The sequence below is a fragment of the Cottoperca gobio genome, chromosome 21, assembly GCF_900634415.1.
Source record: "Cottoperca gobio chromosome 21, fCotGob3.1, whole genome shotgun sequence".
NCBI classification, from domain to species: Eukaryota; Metazoa; Chordata; class Actinopteri; order Perciformes; family Bovichtidae; genus Cottoperca; species Cottoperca gobio.
The window spans coordinates 17,018,541-17,035,493 of record NC_041375.1 but is presented as its reverse complement, the minus strand read 5'-3'; the positions used below and the strand labels follow the sequence as shown (position 1 = coordinate 17,035,493).

The window sequence follows — 16,953 nt, the reverse complement described above, 5'->3', positions numbered from 1 at the left end:
TTAAAGTTATAATGAAAACCTTTGTCTTGTATAATCATAATAAGAAGCAAAGCCGCAGCCCAGCCGTATAGGTTTGCTCAAGGTCAAATTAGATGGATGCTAACCCGGATAAGATCAGTCAGGGAGGGTAAGAAGGAGGGAGACAGAGAAGGGAGGACAAATCTGCTGTCATGTTTAACAACATATTTTTACAATGATAAAAAAAAATAGCTTTCTGTCAGTGCAACTTACATAGAGACATGTTGTCTTCTCTGGTGTCTGCTAGACTTTACAAATTAGACCTATGTGCCTCAGTTCTATGGCTAGCAATATTTTTATTTAAATCATTTGTTATTCGAATTGGAAGGCCAAGTAGGAAATTATTTATAGAAAGCACCTCTATGTGTCCAATAGATTTAAATAAACCATTTGTCTGAATCATAGACTGTATGTCTGAACACATCAGAACTCAGAAAAAGATCTGCAACCTTTAATTTCACACTGTGGTGGTACAGTGATCGTCATGATCCACCTAAATGCCATCGGCTACATACAGTACAGGAATTTCTGTGTGCTGTGGATGGTGCAGGAGCGCCTCTGGTTTGCTGATTACCAGAGAAATGTGAAACATCACAGGAAAAAAATACAAATTTATTATGTTTATTTATAATTTAGAATATTAATTTAGTCATTAAAAAATGTTGTGACCTTTGTGTTCAGCACCTGAAATAGCTTATAATCAAAATTGTGCATAAAAGTTTTTTCTTTTAGAAATTCAAAAATAACAACAGTCGTGAATGTAACATTCTATCCATACTCATGAAGGTATTTAGCCACCATGGACACACACACGCACACACGCACACACACACACACACACACACACACACACACACACACACACACACACACACACACACTCACACACTCACACACACACATAAACCAGCTATGACTAATTGTCTCCCTTTTACATTTCTCCAGACTTCTTGAAGCAACAGATACGATTTAGCTGACCTGTCATACTGACAGATCACTTCTGGAGATGTGGCATCAAGTGCCACAGGGAAAGGTCACCATTGCTCCCTTTGAGGAAAATGTCACTGTCAAAGTGAATCAGATATAAGAACAAAGAGCATGCAGCAATCCATGCTTTCATTTATTTGACCTTAACCTTGTTTGTTCTTCACATATTTAGTTATTTACACTCCATTTAATATTCCATCACCGTTTGGCTGTGATAAGTGCCTCATTCTGAGTTATTTTAATTTAGATGTCACATGCGCTTTCATAAAACTTCTGTTGAACTAAACTGCACGGTTAACAAGCATCCCCTTTCCACATTAATTACATCACTTAGTCAGGTCAGGTTAACTTGAAATGGTACCTAACTGGGATATCACTGCTAGTCATTGCCTGAAAAGATTGTTTTTCAGCGTTGTTGTTATGTACTTGTTGCCATGACACTACTGATAAAATCTATTTTACTACAAACAACAAACAAACATGAATTCAGTCATAACATTTCTACTGTTCTTTGCTTTTGAACATTTTATTAATTAATGGAAAATGTAAAGCATTTGGTTCTACTGTACACAATATTGTACTTGCAGCACATTTAAGTGTTGAAAGCAACACTCCCATCTAGTGGTAAACAACATGTAATAGAAGCAAAGCAGAACTGATGTTTGTGTTTGAGAAACAGGCGATTTTGAATAGGAGACAAGTTAATTTAATCTTCCATCAATTTCATTCATTTGGGTTTTAAAAATATAATAAGGAAGACTTGGGGGTTTCTTGTTTATAGGAACAGGCCTTAGAACAACCAGGGGACACACGATAAGCAGCAATTCTATCGCATGGCCTGTAGATGTCAGTCTTCTCTAAATTATATTTTCACAAATTGACAAACCCAGAGGCTCAAAATGGATGGCACGCTGGTTCAGAAACCCTACTGTGAGGTGTATGCATTGCAAGCTGTATCACACCCTGCTGTGATCACTGAGGGTGAGCAATGTGGATAAATGAACTGCATGTTAAAAAGAGGATCAAATACTTTCAATATTGACAGGCTTGCATTGAACTGTTTTCTGATCTGACCTTCTCTTCTCTGGCAAAAAAAAAAAAATGTTCCACCAGGCCAGCTTAGCCTGGTTCAAATGGACTAAATACATGTAAATATGAAGTTTAGGAGAAACAAAAGCAAATTAACTTTTATTTTTGTTTAGTTTCACACCAAGTATATAGTTGATCTTTTTGGGGGGGATTAATATGTGTTGACGTTATTGTGATTGTAATATTACAGTTTAAATAACCTGTTTTATTTTGTTTCGTTATGTTATGGAACAATAGTACAAGCACAGCAACATTCTTGATTTCACTTGAATAAAGTGGTAAATATAATCGCTGGTGATAATGATGTTCATTCTAAATGTTTTAAGTACTAGCGTATCAGTATCTGGCACCAGATTTTGTGCTGACTATAAAAGCTCAGAAAGTAGAACAACTGTCTTTGAGCACTGGTGCATTACACATTTACCTGCGGTTAAACATTGAAAATAATACAGTCACACCATCTGGGTGGAAATGACTTGCTGCATTCACTGAATAAAATGCTGAGCCAGCCATCCATACTGTACAACCTGAAGGGAAGCAGAAGTTTCTGTAAATCAGTAGATACAGATGTGAAGTAAGGAAACTCAATATACTGTATAAGCTATACAGCACAGAGTCACTTTGTCTTAATGGTGGTTATAATCTTTACTTGATAAATTGTTATCTGGCCCAAAAATAAATGTAAATGTCTGCTGCTTATTAGAGGTGTAAGAGAAAATATCGAGCCAGTTCCTGTAAAGTACTTGATGTCCTAATCTTTCATTTGGCCTTATAAAGCACAAGACACCTGCTTTTCTTGGTATTTCTTCATATTCAAAGAAATTTAAAAACATGCAGATAAATATGCGTTTTGTAATTGTGAGCTGGCTATTCCTGCTTCAGAACATACACTATGTGAAATTCCTTCTTGACCTTAAAATGGAAAACAATTCACTCTCAATAAAAACAGTCAGCAAAGTAGTCTTCCAGTTGGTTCAGTCGACATAAGAAGACAATGTTCTACATTTTTCTTTCAATTGGTTGACAGATTCTAAGTAAATTACTTTAAATAAGGAATATATCTGTGTATGCGTCACATGTGGGCACAGTTGAACTCACAATCCCTACACGGTATACATATACTTTAAAGTTGCTTTGAGAGGGTTCACAAAGCAACTTTCTGAAACAAATTTTGAACATCTCTTTTGGAAGAGAGAGGTTCTTGCAAAACACCAAAAAACACACATTAATTAGCGGTACATACTGTACATAGGTTGAGAATATAAAAGTAACACACATCATAATGTCATGGCCATTCAATGCATTTATTTCTGATATTTTAAGCAGAATTCAGTCATTTTTTCAGGTCTGAAAAAATGACAGATTAAATATTACACGCCATAAGGCTTTTAGACTGTTCAATTCATCACAAGACTTTTAACATATACATAGAAATTCTTACACTAAGAAAGCTCTCTTCCCTTATCACTGAGGTGTTTGTAATACTGGTATTTTCCATTAGGCAAAGCCATTCTTTAGCAACAGTTGAAATGATATAAATAAACAAATAAATACAGATACATCAGCTTCTCAGAGATATGTTGTGGCAGTACAAGTTCATTAAAATTATCCTTAAACATAGCAGCATGTCACACTTTTCTGGGAATGTTAGTAAAATCTAGAATTAAAATCCATGTTTGCCCCCCCCCCCATCACTTTATTTACACCATCAATTTAGAGTTTTCACTTTTTACAATATTTAGCAGTTGAACTGATTTATATATTTTCTGTGTCCTGACGGAATAAACAGAGAGGGCTGACACAGAACAATCATAGTACAGAGTCACAACTGTGACTGAGAAAGAAAGAAAGTTGATGAAATCTCAGCCTTTAAATGTGAGTATGCTATCTACATATGTTGGTGATTATACTAAGGCAATGGATGTACAGTAAATTACTTTAGTTTAATTGGTGGGATTGCTGGACAACAGCAATGTTCTTCCTTGTTTGTTTGGCACCTAACTACATGAACACCATTCAACGCAGAAACGTCCTTTTCTATGTTCAAAATGAGGACATTATCAAATGAATTTTGATACAAACGTATTTTTATCTCTCATACTAATTTTTCTAAAATGTTGCCGCCATTCAAATTAATGAAAGGAATGTTTCGAGGTAAAGTGGGTGACACATAGATATAAACCCACGTGGAAGCCATGTTACCTGGATCTAGTCTTAAACTTGCTGTAATTGGAACCTTTAGTGAAAGTGGCTTATGCTGTTTTAATATAATTTCTCCACCAATACACCACAAGGCCTACTGCCTTTTATTCAAAGTAATGAGTAATTATGTGCCTGTCTAAAATTAGCAAAAAAAACAAAATTCTGGTTGAATATTAATTGATATAGCTTCAAGAGCTTCAATCATGAAGATCATAATTGTGCATTTATATAGCATGATTTTATTTTTTCAATTTCTTTGGTAGCCTATTATGAAAGGTAGCAGAGCCTTGCTAACTGTAAATGAGGAGCTGTTTTTGTTGATAAAGCAAGTTTAGTTTGAAAAGGCCCTCAGCAGACCTCCTGATGGTCTTTCATTCTCATGGCAGGGTGACGTTATGGACATTAAATGTACGATGATAACGCGGAGAAATGGTTACGTTACTGGTATGTTGCTTTGCTTCACTTTGTGTGTAGTTTGTAACGTAAATGACAAAAACATGGCGTAAAAACAATGTAACTATCTAAGCAAACATACTTACACGTTTTGCGCTATGAGACTCAAAGTGACGGGAGTGCCATCCTACTGCCCCGTTGACTGCAATGTTAACTGAGACCAGATATTCCAGAAGCAAAACAGAAAAACTGGCTATATTTCCCACATTTTTGACACTATGAACACATATTTTACAGCAACCACTCTCTCTCTCTCACGATGTAAACTTGTAGAAATAGGAATTACGCTCTTTGGGTAATAAAGTAACGTTTGAATGGTGGCGCTCTGCTTAATCTCTGTTAACTGAACGGACCCAGGAGTCACGCGGCAGTTTCCATCTCCATGGCAACAATTATTTTTTTGCAGATGGGAACGCAAAGCGGATTGATATGTGCGGAGTATAATTTCTTCTTCTCTGATCTTTATCTAGCTTTATTACACATACACACATATGTTATTTACATGTTGAACTTTTAGTTCAGTACTTTTCAGTCCTCTGCTCTCTGCTTCTCAAGTGAATCTCTAGTGACAAGTGATCAGAAGGCTTTAAGGCAGCACGACACAGGTGTTAATGATAACATTAAAAAACAGACGCACGATAATAGACACACCTAGGCAAACCTCCGCGTCAGCTGACACACACACACACACACACACACACACACACACACACACACTCACACACACACACACTTGGGTATATAGCACATTTACAACATGAGTAGTGTTTCATTATTAGCTATACGGCACTTCTACTGCTCATGCAGAGCTCATGCCATCTGTCACCGGGGAACATTGTAATTCTTACAGCTTGTCACACAGCAGTGTTAGTTTATTAAGACAGTTTTGGAAATTACCATTTTAAATGAATAGCTGCAGAATTAACAGTTATTGCATACATTCTTTCGTACTCAGATTCTCTTCAGATTCTTTATCTAAGTAAAAGACGATATCCATATAGGTCTTTTCCACAGCAGACATGTTGACTTGTTATAGTAGAAAAAGCACAAGTGTTACTGATATTATTAAAGAAAACAATGACAAAACCAGGACCTTGAAACTAAAGTAGCTAAATAGAATAATTGATTTTATTATTTACACCTGTGCTTATCCTAGTGTGACAAAATGCCTTTACTGAAAAAGGCCTATTTAGAAATATCTAATTAAAGTAATTATCCTGCATCCACATCTTACCCCTAAAACCTATTTTCTATGAGTGATGGGGTTCTACGTGAAGAAATTATTCTATTTATTTTATTTAAGTAGTTAATTGGAGTATTTTTACATTGAGGTATTGCTTCTTTAACTTAAATCTGATCAAACCACACCCACACAGTCCTGATGAAGCACATTAGAGTTTTTGGTTAAATTCTTTATACAGATACACAAAACTGTTTTTCCTCCCAAACTTTGATTTTTGTTTATTTAGTCATAAATATTGAAAGTTATATAGGATAATTAAACATTAAGCAGAATATATAAAATGTATACTATATCATTGGATTATTGTTAATGATACATCAACATACAAGCAACATTTTTTATGTTGAATGTAATGTAACCTTAGCTTTCAAATAAATATAGTGGAGGTTAAAGGGTATTAAGTAGCATGGATGCAAAGAAAATATCTAAAATGACCCTTTATCAAACATTTGACATGAAACACTTTTATGTCGTACATCTTTTTTCACTGCTACAACACAAAGTTCATGAATTCAATAATAAATTCTATACAGAATGATTCAATATTCAGAGCTGTAGCTCCACTTGCAACCCTCGGTCGAGTGTTATCAATGTGCTATACACCTAGTCTTTGTTATTTTCCATTCAGCCACACACTCACTGAAGTAAGTGCATCCGTACATAGAAGTGCTCCCATACAACTCCTCAACAGCTCAAACCTGTATTCATTCAACACATTCACCGTACAAGCTGGATGAATCACTCCAAACAACACGTAACACAGGTGATTCTTTAAAATGAAACAAAACTATGCCATTTGAGGTATTTTATAAGTAACTGCAATCAGAGAAAAAACATAAAAAATATTACTGTTAAAATAACAGCAGCCGTACCACTTCAATGTTGACATTTAGTGAGCATTTCATTTTTGAGTGAATATGAGATAAGAGGCATAAAAAGCATCACTGAAGCCTATTTAAGCAGATAAAAGCAAGCCCTCTTTCATCCTCACATATTGGCTCACTGATTGGATTTGAGGTACTGGAAACTATCGGGCAGAAGAAATAACAGACATGTTTTATTTCTTGACTCTCTGCTGTGAGGCTGGTCTTTGTGGGCTGACGCTCTGCTGGCATTAAAGCGCTCTCGCTGCCCACAGTGCAGTTGCCGTCAGCTCTACAAACATGTAAAAGCAGCCAGTGTGACGGGGAGGGGCGTGAGAGCTGAATGCTGATCATCTCATTCACAGTCCGATCACACACACTGACACATTTCATCACCTGTACTATTTACCAACTTTTTTTTTTTTTATCTCTGCAACCCACTACTTCAAAAATTAATTATTCACAGAATATGCTTTTCTCATCACAGAGAACATTTCTCATGTAAAAAAACTAAATGTTCTACCCAAAGTACGGGGAAAGACTGACGTTATTTTGCTTAGCATGATGCCCTTCTTTATGACTCTGTGATTGGCTTTGTGTGTACATGTGATCTCCGGGAGACGTGGTAAAGTCTGCAAAGTATTGCACTTGAGAAAATAAAGTATATTGGACTGTAACCAAAATATAACCATCAGATATATTCTTCTATAATTAGTTTTAAAACATGGGTATTGCATGCATACAACATGGTAAGAGAGGGTTTCATTCATCATTAAAGAAAAATACAATAAATACATTGTGTTCTGTATTTACTTTGGCTCACAGTACTGTATATCCTTTGGAAATCACTCTCCCCAATTGTCAGTATAATGTGGACATGTGACATGCAACCATCACTTCTTCTACAACTACATCTTTCAAGTGGAATATGTCTTGTACCAGTTGCAACAAATACTTCAAGACAGTCATAATTTTGTCAAAATTAAAAGCAACGCAGTCTATAGCAGCTTCCTTTGATTGTTCTTTTATTTCTTTCACCTCAGTTCAATGTCTTGTTCAACACATGATAAGAAACTAAGGCGAAAATCAAATGACAAAAAAAAAATGTATAAACAGCATTTAAAGATTTAAGACACCAAAGGGCACTCCAAGGCAGAGCTGCTGTGAGACCTACAGACTTGGCAGTTTTCGTAAAGAAACAGCAGAGCACTTGGATCACACTGAAGCTGAGAAACAGATGGATGCAGACAGATTAATGATGAGACAAAAAGAGAGAGACACAGGATGTGCAAGAGAGAGTCAAAGGTTTAAACAAGTCCGTGGGGAATCTCTCTCTTGCTCCTCTCTCTTAAGACCAAAAGCCTCACCAACGGGCCACTTGGCTTGTGTAGTCCTCCGTGGTGGTGGGGAAGTCACCGTCAGTCTCTTTCTCCAACCCTCCTCCCTTTCTCCCACCTTCATTTCCTCCCCCTCTGTGTTTGGGCAGCCATGGCCTGCCCTGCTCTTTTTGCTCCCTCAGCCAACGCCTCTCCTCGCGCCTCTTCAAGCGCACTTCCTGGTGCTCCCTCTGGCGGGTGAACTGGAAACGCTGAAGGAACAGGTCCTTCGCGTACTCGTACAACTGCACATCCAAATAGTTGAGCTCCTCGATGCGTCTGCGCACGAGCTCGCTCAGGTCTATGTTGGCGGCTCGCGTGCTGTTGATCTGCGTGAAAGCGGAGATGAAGCGCAGGCTGAACGTCCGCTCAAACAGGTACTGCGTCTTGCGTTGGAACTCAGTCAGGCCGTAGAAAGCCATGTTCTTCAGGTTGCTCATGGCGCTGCTCAAAAGGATGTGGTTACGCTGGCTCTCGTTCATAGAGGACAGGTTGTAGCAGCCCACCAGGCTCAGGTCAGCCAGCATGCGGACCTGCCGGTTATTGGCCAGGTTGGACGGGCAGTTCATGAACTCTATCAGGGTGACACCGGACCAGTCATCCCCAATGTAGCAGTTGGGCAGCTCGTCCTGGGTAGGCGAGCGTCCGTCACACATATGGAGGGCAGTCTTCCACGTGGCTCCACGCTGGACGTGCTTCCACTCGCTCAGGTAGCGGGAGACTGGGTCTCGCAGCATGGTGATGTAGTAGAAGTTCCTGCAGCCAAAACAAACACAGTTAGAGAGCTGCGAGCACGTCATCATCACAGAGAGCTGCCCTGCATTGTGCTGACAGATGGCGACTTTTGTCTGTGCATGAAACTTCAAGGTTGAATGCTAATTGGCAAACTAAAAGTCTCACTAATGAGATTATTATCTTAGTTTGTATAAATTGCCCTTGAAAATTGCATCAGAGTAATGATTTTACAAAATTGAGCTAAAACCGTTTCCGTTCCACAGATTTCTCCCACCTGCCAAAATGGATAATAATTGGGAATCAAGAAATAATGGTAATCCACGGACAGACAGATTAAAACTGACCCAACTAAATCCCAAACATGTCACTCCTGCAAAATAATGAGGTTTCAGTTTTGGTGCCATATATTCGTTGCACTTTTAACTAGATATCCCACCAATCATTTGTCACCCAATCACAGCAGTGCATTTAACAGGGGAAAACACATCCAGCTGGCATTTTGGTGGTGAAGAACCAGTAGACTAGTGCAATTTTTTTTATACAAACCTCTCCCCTATAGAGTGTATCATTGCAAAATCATTGCAAAAGGATAGTCACTGAACAAGGAAGACAAAAGAGGACGCTTAATATAGATTCATCAGTTTTTTTGCAGTGTCAAAAGGACATTTAAAATGAGGAGTCTGATGAAGCTCTTTTGCTGAGCAAGCAAAAAGACCCTTTCTACCACAAAAAAAAGCAGAAAAATGTGAAACATAACTGCATGCTTACGTATCATATTTGACCATGAAGTTGATATTTTGCTTGAGAGAGAGACACACACACAGGAGCTTTCATCTGCCCTTCAAGCCAAGGTTGAAAACCTCCAAGGAGATCTACTCAGCTGAACCGCAGGTATGTCAAAGCGCACTCTGATGGAAAACAAAGATCGGACAGGTGTTGTCCAGGTAAGCCACTCCTAAGGTGATGTCCTGTGAGTGCTATGTGAATATTTAATGATGCGACCCGCCTCCCCAGAGAACAGTCAGGGCAGATAAAGTGGAGTGCCGCGCTGAGATTTCACACCGACTCCAAAGCTGCTCTCGGTGCTGCTTCACTTCTCTCAACACAGTAAACATCCACACAGTCTCACAAAAGAGCAGCACAAACAGTCTCCTGTGCTTACACTTCCTTGTCCTTCAGGGTTGGAATAGTTCACTCAAACTTCACACAGGTTGTTTTACGGGAGCATATACTGTTTGTTTGGAATCTTGTATTTGTTTTTTAACAACTACTTGTTCCATATTTGTCCTTACAAGTTCTGTTAAATCAACTCTAACGCTGAGATAACATCAAGGCTATTATCAGAGTCTGAGTCTGCTTCACTGATGACAGTGGAGGAGGTTGTCTCAGGAGTCTGTTCTAGAGCTCAAATAATTATACTTATTTGATTTGTTGATTTAATCGCCAACCTTTTTGATAATGGATTAATCATTTTTCCAAACATTCTCTCTTTCCAGCTTAAGGATTTGCTGCTTGTTTTTGTTGTATACTGTAAAGTGAATGGCTCTGGGCTTTAAACTGTTGGTAAGACAAAAGTGTCATGATTTTGGTTCCGTTTCCTGTTTTATTTTTTAAATGTTCCCTTCCCCTTGTGTCATGTCTTGTATTACTTCCTGTCCTTGTGTTTTTCCCTCTCCCTGTGATTGTTGATTTGATCCTCCTGTGTCCATTCACCCTGCCCTTGCGTTTTTGCCTTTCTCCCCCAGCTGTGTCTTGTTCCCTTGTCATTAGTGTCTGTCTATATACACCTGCCTGTCCCATTGTTCCTTGTCTGTTCATCATTCTTGTTACATCCATGTCGCTTTAATGTTACCTGATGTGTTTGGTCCTCCGGCTCTGTGTGCTTCCCTTTGTTCCCTCGTGTCTTCCCTGGTTGGTTCTGTTGAGTTTTACTTTTGACCTTTTTGTATTTTTCTGCAAGCTTTATTAAAATAAAGCTCTCTTTTTGTTAAAATTGTCTTGCGTTCTGCATTTGGGTCCTCACCTTTTCTCCACCATAACAAAAAGATGACATTGGAGGATGTCAGATAAATCAAACAAATAATTGGTTAATCAAAAATCTAATTAGCTAATAAGATTAACTGATAATGAAAACAATTGTGCTCTAATGCCAATAATTTGGACATTAATTAGTTAAATATTCTTAAGTGAAACAGTTTAAAAATGAGGTGTCAAGTAACACTATGGATGAAGTTGAGGTAGAATATGGAAACTTACTATCAATTCTGGCAAACCAGGTTCGAGTTTGAGTTGTAGGTTACTTATTTAACTTATTAAATCTCAATTAAACTTACCTGACCTTGTTTAAGTACAATGAATATTAATCTGCCAGTAGAATGGCATGGTTCAAGATATCACACAAACATGGTTTGAGATAATTGCACACTGAAAAACATGAAAATGTTTGAGTGTATTCAAGTTTGGAAATAGTGACATTACAGATTCTGACTGGAGAAACCACAAGAATCGCCAAAAATATGTATCTGGGAAAGATTTCTCCTAACAGTGCATGCCACTGCTGACAAAGATACTCAACATAAGTCAGGCAAGAAGCTATGATTACAGCCCTGGTGGCAGCAGCTGCATCCTGGCACTTGCTTCTGGAGTTGGCTGGCTGCAGATACATTCTCATTAGACTGTCTCTGGGACATAAACACATGCAGCAAGTGTTGTTTGAGTGAGTGCACTCGACAGCCCAAAGGTCAGTGGTGTGCACCATCAGTGTCAAACTGTATCAGGATCAGCGGGTCTGCAGAGCTGTATTGAGGAGGCTTTTCCCTGAGTGATACAGATGGCTGTCCAGGGGGAGGGGGGGGGCTATCAGGCTTCTCTTACCTCTGGCCTGTGTTACCATCAGTACCACTCTTACGATCAGTGCTCACTCACTGTCAAAGGTACTGTGAAAAGTTTACACTGTGATGCTGCTCTCCATCAGATTATTGTTATTTACATGAGCATGGCACATATTGTAGGAAGCAGCTAGAATCAGACATCTTAATAATATACTGTCTCTAATGGCAACGCCATGACAGAAAGTATTTCTCTGTATTTTATAGTAGTTTTTGTAATGATGGTCTTTAACAGTTAGCTACATGTTGGGAGAATCAGGAAAACACAGGAAAGCGATCATACAGAGCAATACGTCAGAGATGTGTGTGTGCGTTTTGACCCACAACACGTTATCGTTTGGTCGGTTTGGTCGATCAACTACAGCAAGTATCTGAGATCATCCTCCTCCTGTTGAAAACATCCGACCAAATGTGTTGTGTATCAACACCAGCAGTAACACTTAATATGTTATGTGCATCGGTACTATATCAATGCTGTGCATGGTGCGTGGAGGATACTGTTGTTGAGTGATAGGAACAGCGAACATGCAGCATGTAGAGGGACAAAAGCTTTCTTTTAGCTTTTGGAGGCATTTAATGACTGGTCATTACAATTATTTATTATTTCCTTATTTCATATTGGAACTAGAGACCCCCCCCCCCCCCCTGTCCCCACAGCAATTATGCACTTGGTTGGAGTAAAGAACCTTGTTGAACTCTAGTTAATCATGGATCAATAATGGATAGGAGGCATATTGCAACCCATTCCACCCCTAGAATACTCATCTCTAAAGCAGCAGCAGCCCGACTTCACTAGAGCACAAACTAAATAGGAGCCATTGAGCAGAGATCGAAGAGGAATTCAAAAGTGTGGATAAAAATGGAAAATAAAACAAGGAATGATGAGAGGAACAGAGGACGGAGCTGCTTCAGGCTTTAGCTCATGAAGCTGAATACTATACCTTAAGGTCAGTTTATACAGATGTAGTTTCGATACATTTGAAAAACAGCAGCTGAGAAAGAGATATGATATTAATTTATAAGCTCTGTTCTCTTATTTATATACACTATTTAGGGGCTACTTTGAGAATAAGGAAAACAAACGAAATACTACATTCTGATTTGAAGCAGGATTTTAGTGTGTTCACACAGAAAAACTGCCAAAACATATACTTAAAACAGTCAGTATGAACACTAAACACTAACACTAAAAAACACATAACATTTATTGTGCTGTAGATGGACAATATTCTCCCACAATGCAATGCACAAAGGAAAAGAGGAGCTATCACAGCTGGAAAGCAACAAAACTAACTGCAGATGGTAATGAAACAGTTACAGGAACACCTCGGAAGACAAAAGATAACTATTGAACATTTAGAAAAACATTTTGCTGTCTCTTTGTTAGATTTTACTGCCATTAGCATCCAGAAGTCATTGTTCAAATTGCATCTTTTCCTGTTAGTATAAAACAGTTTAGTAAGTTGATTACATGTGTACTAACTGCTGAAATAGTATACTATGAAGACTAGTACATACTGTGTATACAATTAGTATGTAGCATGGAATTGGGACACAGAGTCAACACCCTAATACAGGGGTGTCAAACATGCAGAACCGGCCCGCCAGAGGGTCCAATCCGGCCCGCGGGATGACTTTGCAAAGTGTAAAAATTAGTTGTTTTGATCATAAAGTAAAAGCCTTGGTAGATACACTGTGATCAGTAAGTTGCAACACACATGTGTAAATGATAAACTAATACTGTTGTTGAAATTGCACCTTTTCAGAATGTACTTGTACTTTTTTGCACTAAAACGAAGGGAAAAATTAGGAATTGTCGTTATTTATAGGTTATTATGCTCTGATTTTACTGGTCCGGCCCACTTGAGATAAAATTGTGCTGTATGTGGCCCCTGAACTAAAATGAGTTTGACACCCCTGCCCTAATACAGTATGTATGACACTGCAGTGTTTTAAGCAAAATGCTAATGTGAGCATGCTAACATGATGATACTGATGTTTAGCATGTTCAACATGTTAGTTTAGCGTGCTAGCATGCTAAAATAAGCTGATAAGCGTTTAACACAAGGTACAATATTAACCAAAGGACTGAATAAATAAAAATATTTTATCTCGGCACCAGCTGAAAAGTCTGGGGATAGCTAAAAAAACAGTCAGCTCCCTGTGAGTATCGTCACTAAAACAGCCCCGAAACCCGCAAAGGAACAGTTTTATCCTCAGCCTATGTCAGAGCAACAGCCAACTGGCTTTTAATTGCCTGTAATTAAGCTCAATGACATAATTTCAGCCCACTGCTTGTCCCTGATTGCAGGCTGCTAAAAGGGACATTGTACTTTCAGCCTGGGCGTATGCTGTTTGGAAGCAGATGCACCAAATTCACTGCTCAAGACTTTCATGTAGGTGCTTGAGGGTGGGATAGACAATAGGGAAAAGCAGAACAATATATCTCTGCAAACTGAGCAGAAAGTTGTTGAGAGCAAAGGCTAACATAGTGAGCAGTAAATAAGTAAAGACAGACCATGTCCCAGTACACAGACAGTGGAACTGACTGATGTTGTTGGGATGTAGTTTGGTTGTGTGTGTGTGTGTGTGTGTGTGTGTGTGTGTGTGTTTGTGTGTGTGTGTGTGTGTGTGTGTGTGTGTGTGTGTGTGTGTGTGTGTGTGTGTGGAGAGTCAGAGTTGGAAGTAGCTGCTTTTGTATCGTGTGAAACTTCTACCTGTTCACAGTCTGCTGACTTCTCTGTTTTATCCTCACATTGGAACCGCCTCTGTCTCTCTCCATTGCTCCTCTGCAGCCCAGGAGCATTAAGAAAATCAACACCGAAATATGTTTAGTGTTTCACTCAATTAACCGTCAATGGATGAGCTTCATAGGCATGATTGAGGACGGGGAGGTCATCATCCTACATAGCTAGCTAGCCAACTAGTGTAGCTACCCCATGAAAAATAACGACAGAAAAAAGGGCGACATGGATGGATGAGATTGTCCATGCATGTCGTAAGTTGACTTACAGAAATAACAACTCTCATTTCTTTGATCAATGTAAAAAATAAATAAGCCCCACTCCCAACAAGTAATCAGCGAACGTGAACACAATGTCAGACTAAAATAATGAAGTAAAATATAATGGCTACCTTTCAGTATTAAACTCCGAATAAATAGCTCATAACAAATACCTTGATAATAAATACCTATGGATGTTTTTCTCGCAGTCTTTCAATTTGCTTATTGCCCTTTTAGTAATACATATTTAATGTTATAGAGAAATACTTATGACTAAAAGAGAGACACTGTCACACTTATCGTGTGTTAATGCACCTTAATGCATTATTGTTAAATGCTGCTATCGGTAATTTAACTTTATTCTTTTGATATCTGACAAAGTTTAGGACTGAATGTTATTTAAATTGATCATATATTCCCTATATCCCTAAAGAGGTCAAATATACTAAAGGCTAAAATAAATGTTTCTAGGAGCACAGGTACAGTTCGCTATGAGATTAGGGGATTGTGTAATTTTGCACCTCACTTGACTCCTGCCCTTTTCTCCACTCTGCTTGTCCTCCATGTCCTACATTAGTGTTAGACATTAGTGTTCCCTCCGGATCCATAACCTTTTCTAAAAGGTTGTCACATTAATCACACTGCTGATTTCACTTGTCAATCTCCCTCTGTATCTTCTGTGTTTATCGCTCGCTATGCTGGGCATCATCTCTCCTCACTGCCCTCTACTTGAGGCACCGCATATAAAAAACAACCATCACTCTTTCTTCACTCTTTGTTTTTTATGGCCGTTTCCAAGAGACTCCTCATTCAGGTAAATCACGGTAATGATAAAAGTTTATGAGAGAGGAAGGCAGCACTGTGATGTCTGATTGTATCTCAACAAACAATTTCAGGCTGGCATAGTTTTGCAGTTAAGATGTGAAATCAAAGAGTGGAAGGTGTTGTGAGCTGCTCTACAGGAAATCAGTTTTTTATTTAAAACCATGATGACTGTGAAGTGTATTACAAAACAGGGTTACTGAGTGCACAGTTTATAAGACGTTATCAACCCCGTCTCCAAGAAAGTATTTGTATAAATATAAATTGCAACAACAAGTTTTGATCACAATTTCTATTAATGTTATGAAGAAATATTGTTAATTAATGTATCCGGCAATACGCAAACATCTTCATGTTAATATATTTCTTTTTATTCTGACAAAATATTAAATTTGTCTGCTCATAGTGAATACAATATTATGGAACTTTTAAAAGTTTTTTTTTATATTTTAGGCAGAGTTTTTTGGGCAGTTTGAACTGATAATAACTGATAAATCTTTGGGGCGCTCCGCTCGACTTAACCCCATTCAATAGAAACATTTTCTCGGACCATTGAGAGCCTAAGGAGGTGAGGACTTTATACAATTCTATATTGTTTTTGGGTGAACTAATCCTTTAACCTTTAGCCATGCTCTTTCCTGCCTCAACCTGACCGCCACTATAAAACTGTGGTGCAGCAATTGTAGCATATCATTCACTCAAAAAACACAAAAAGTTGCCTCTGAATTTATTCCACGCAGCGATTACTTTTTTTCCCACCACAACATATTTGTGAAAAACTGTTTGAAGTGTAATTTCCAGAAGACCGGGTTAAACGCTAGACACATGGCTAAAGAATCTCCAACGGATAGTATCTGCTCGTGTTGCCCCACAGCCCTCAAACACGATCTGAGCGGTACATCGGATCAGAGTCGGTTGTTAGCAGCCAACAGAAGTACAGAACAGGAATATGTGTATGCCAGTGGCACTGCCCTCAGCCAAAATACCTCAGCTCTCAGTGAGATGGCCCCAATGCTTCCCTTTTACCAATACACAACCGAAGAAGTTACACTCTGGAAATACAACATATTTGTAAATGCACACTAGATGGATGGATGGATGGATAGATAGATAGATAGATAGATAGATAGATAGATAGATAGATAGATAGATAGATAGATAGATAGATAGATAGATAGATAGAGAGAGAGAGAGAGAGAGATAGATAGATAGATAGATAGATAGATAGATAGATAGATAGATAGATAGAGAGAGAGAGAGAGAGAGAGAGATA

At 38.4% G+C, this 16,953-nt stretch overlaps 1 protein-coding gene across 1 annotated transcript in view; it reads right to left on the bottom strand.

The window, feature by feature from the left end:
- Window positions 1-3,379: 3,379 nt before the first annotated feature.
- The window catches only part of hs6st3b (heparan sulfate 6-O-sulfotransferase 3b), a 61,178-nt gene continuing 47,604 nt past the window's right edge, over window positions 3,380-16,953 (bottom strand). The window contains exon 2 of the mRNA XM_029459849.1: window positions 3,380-8,987. Within this exon, the coding sequence (XP_029315709.1) occupies window positions 8,219-8,987 (769 nt within the window). The 3' untranslated portion in view covers window positions 3,380-8,218. The remainder of the gene's footprint in view (window positions 8,988-16,953) is intronic.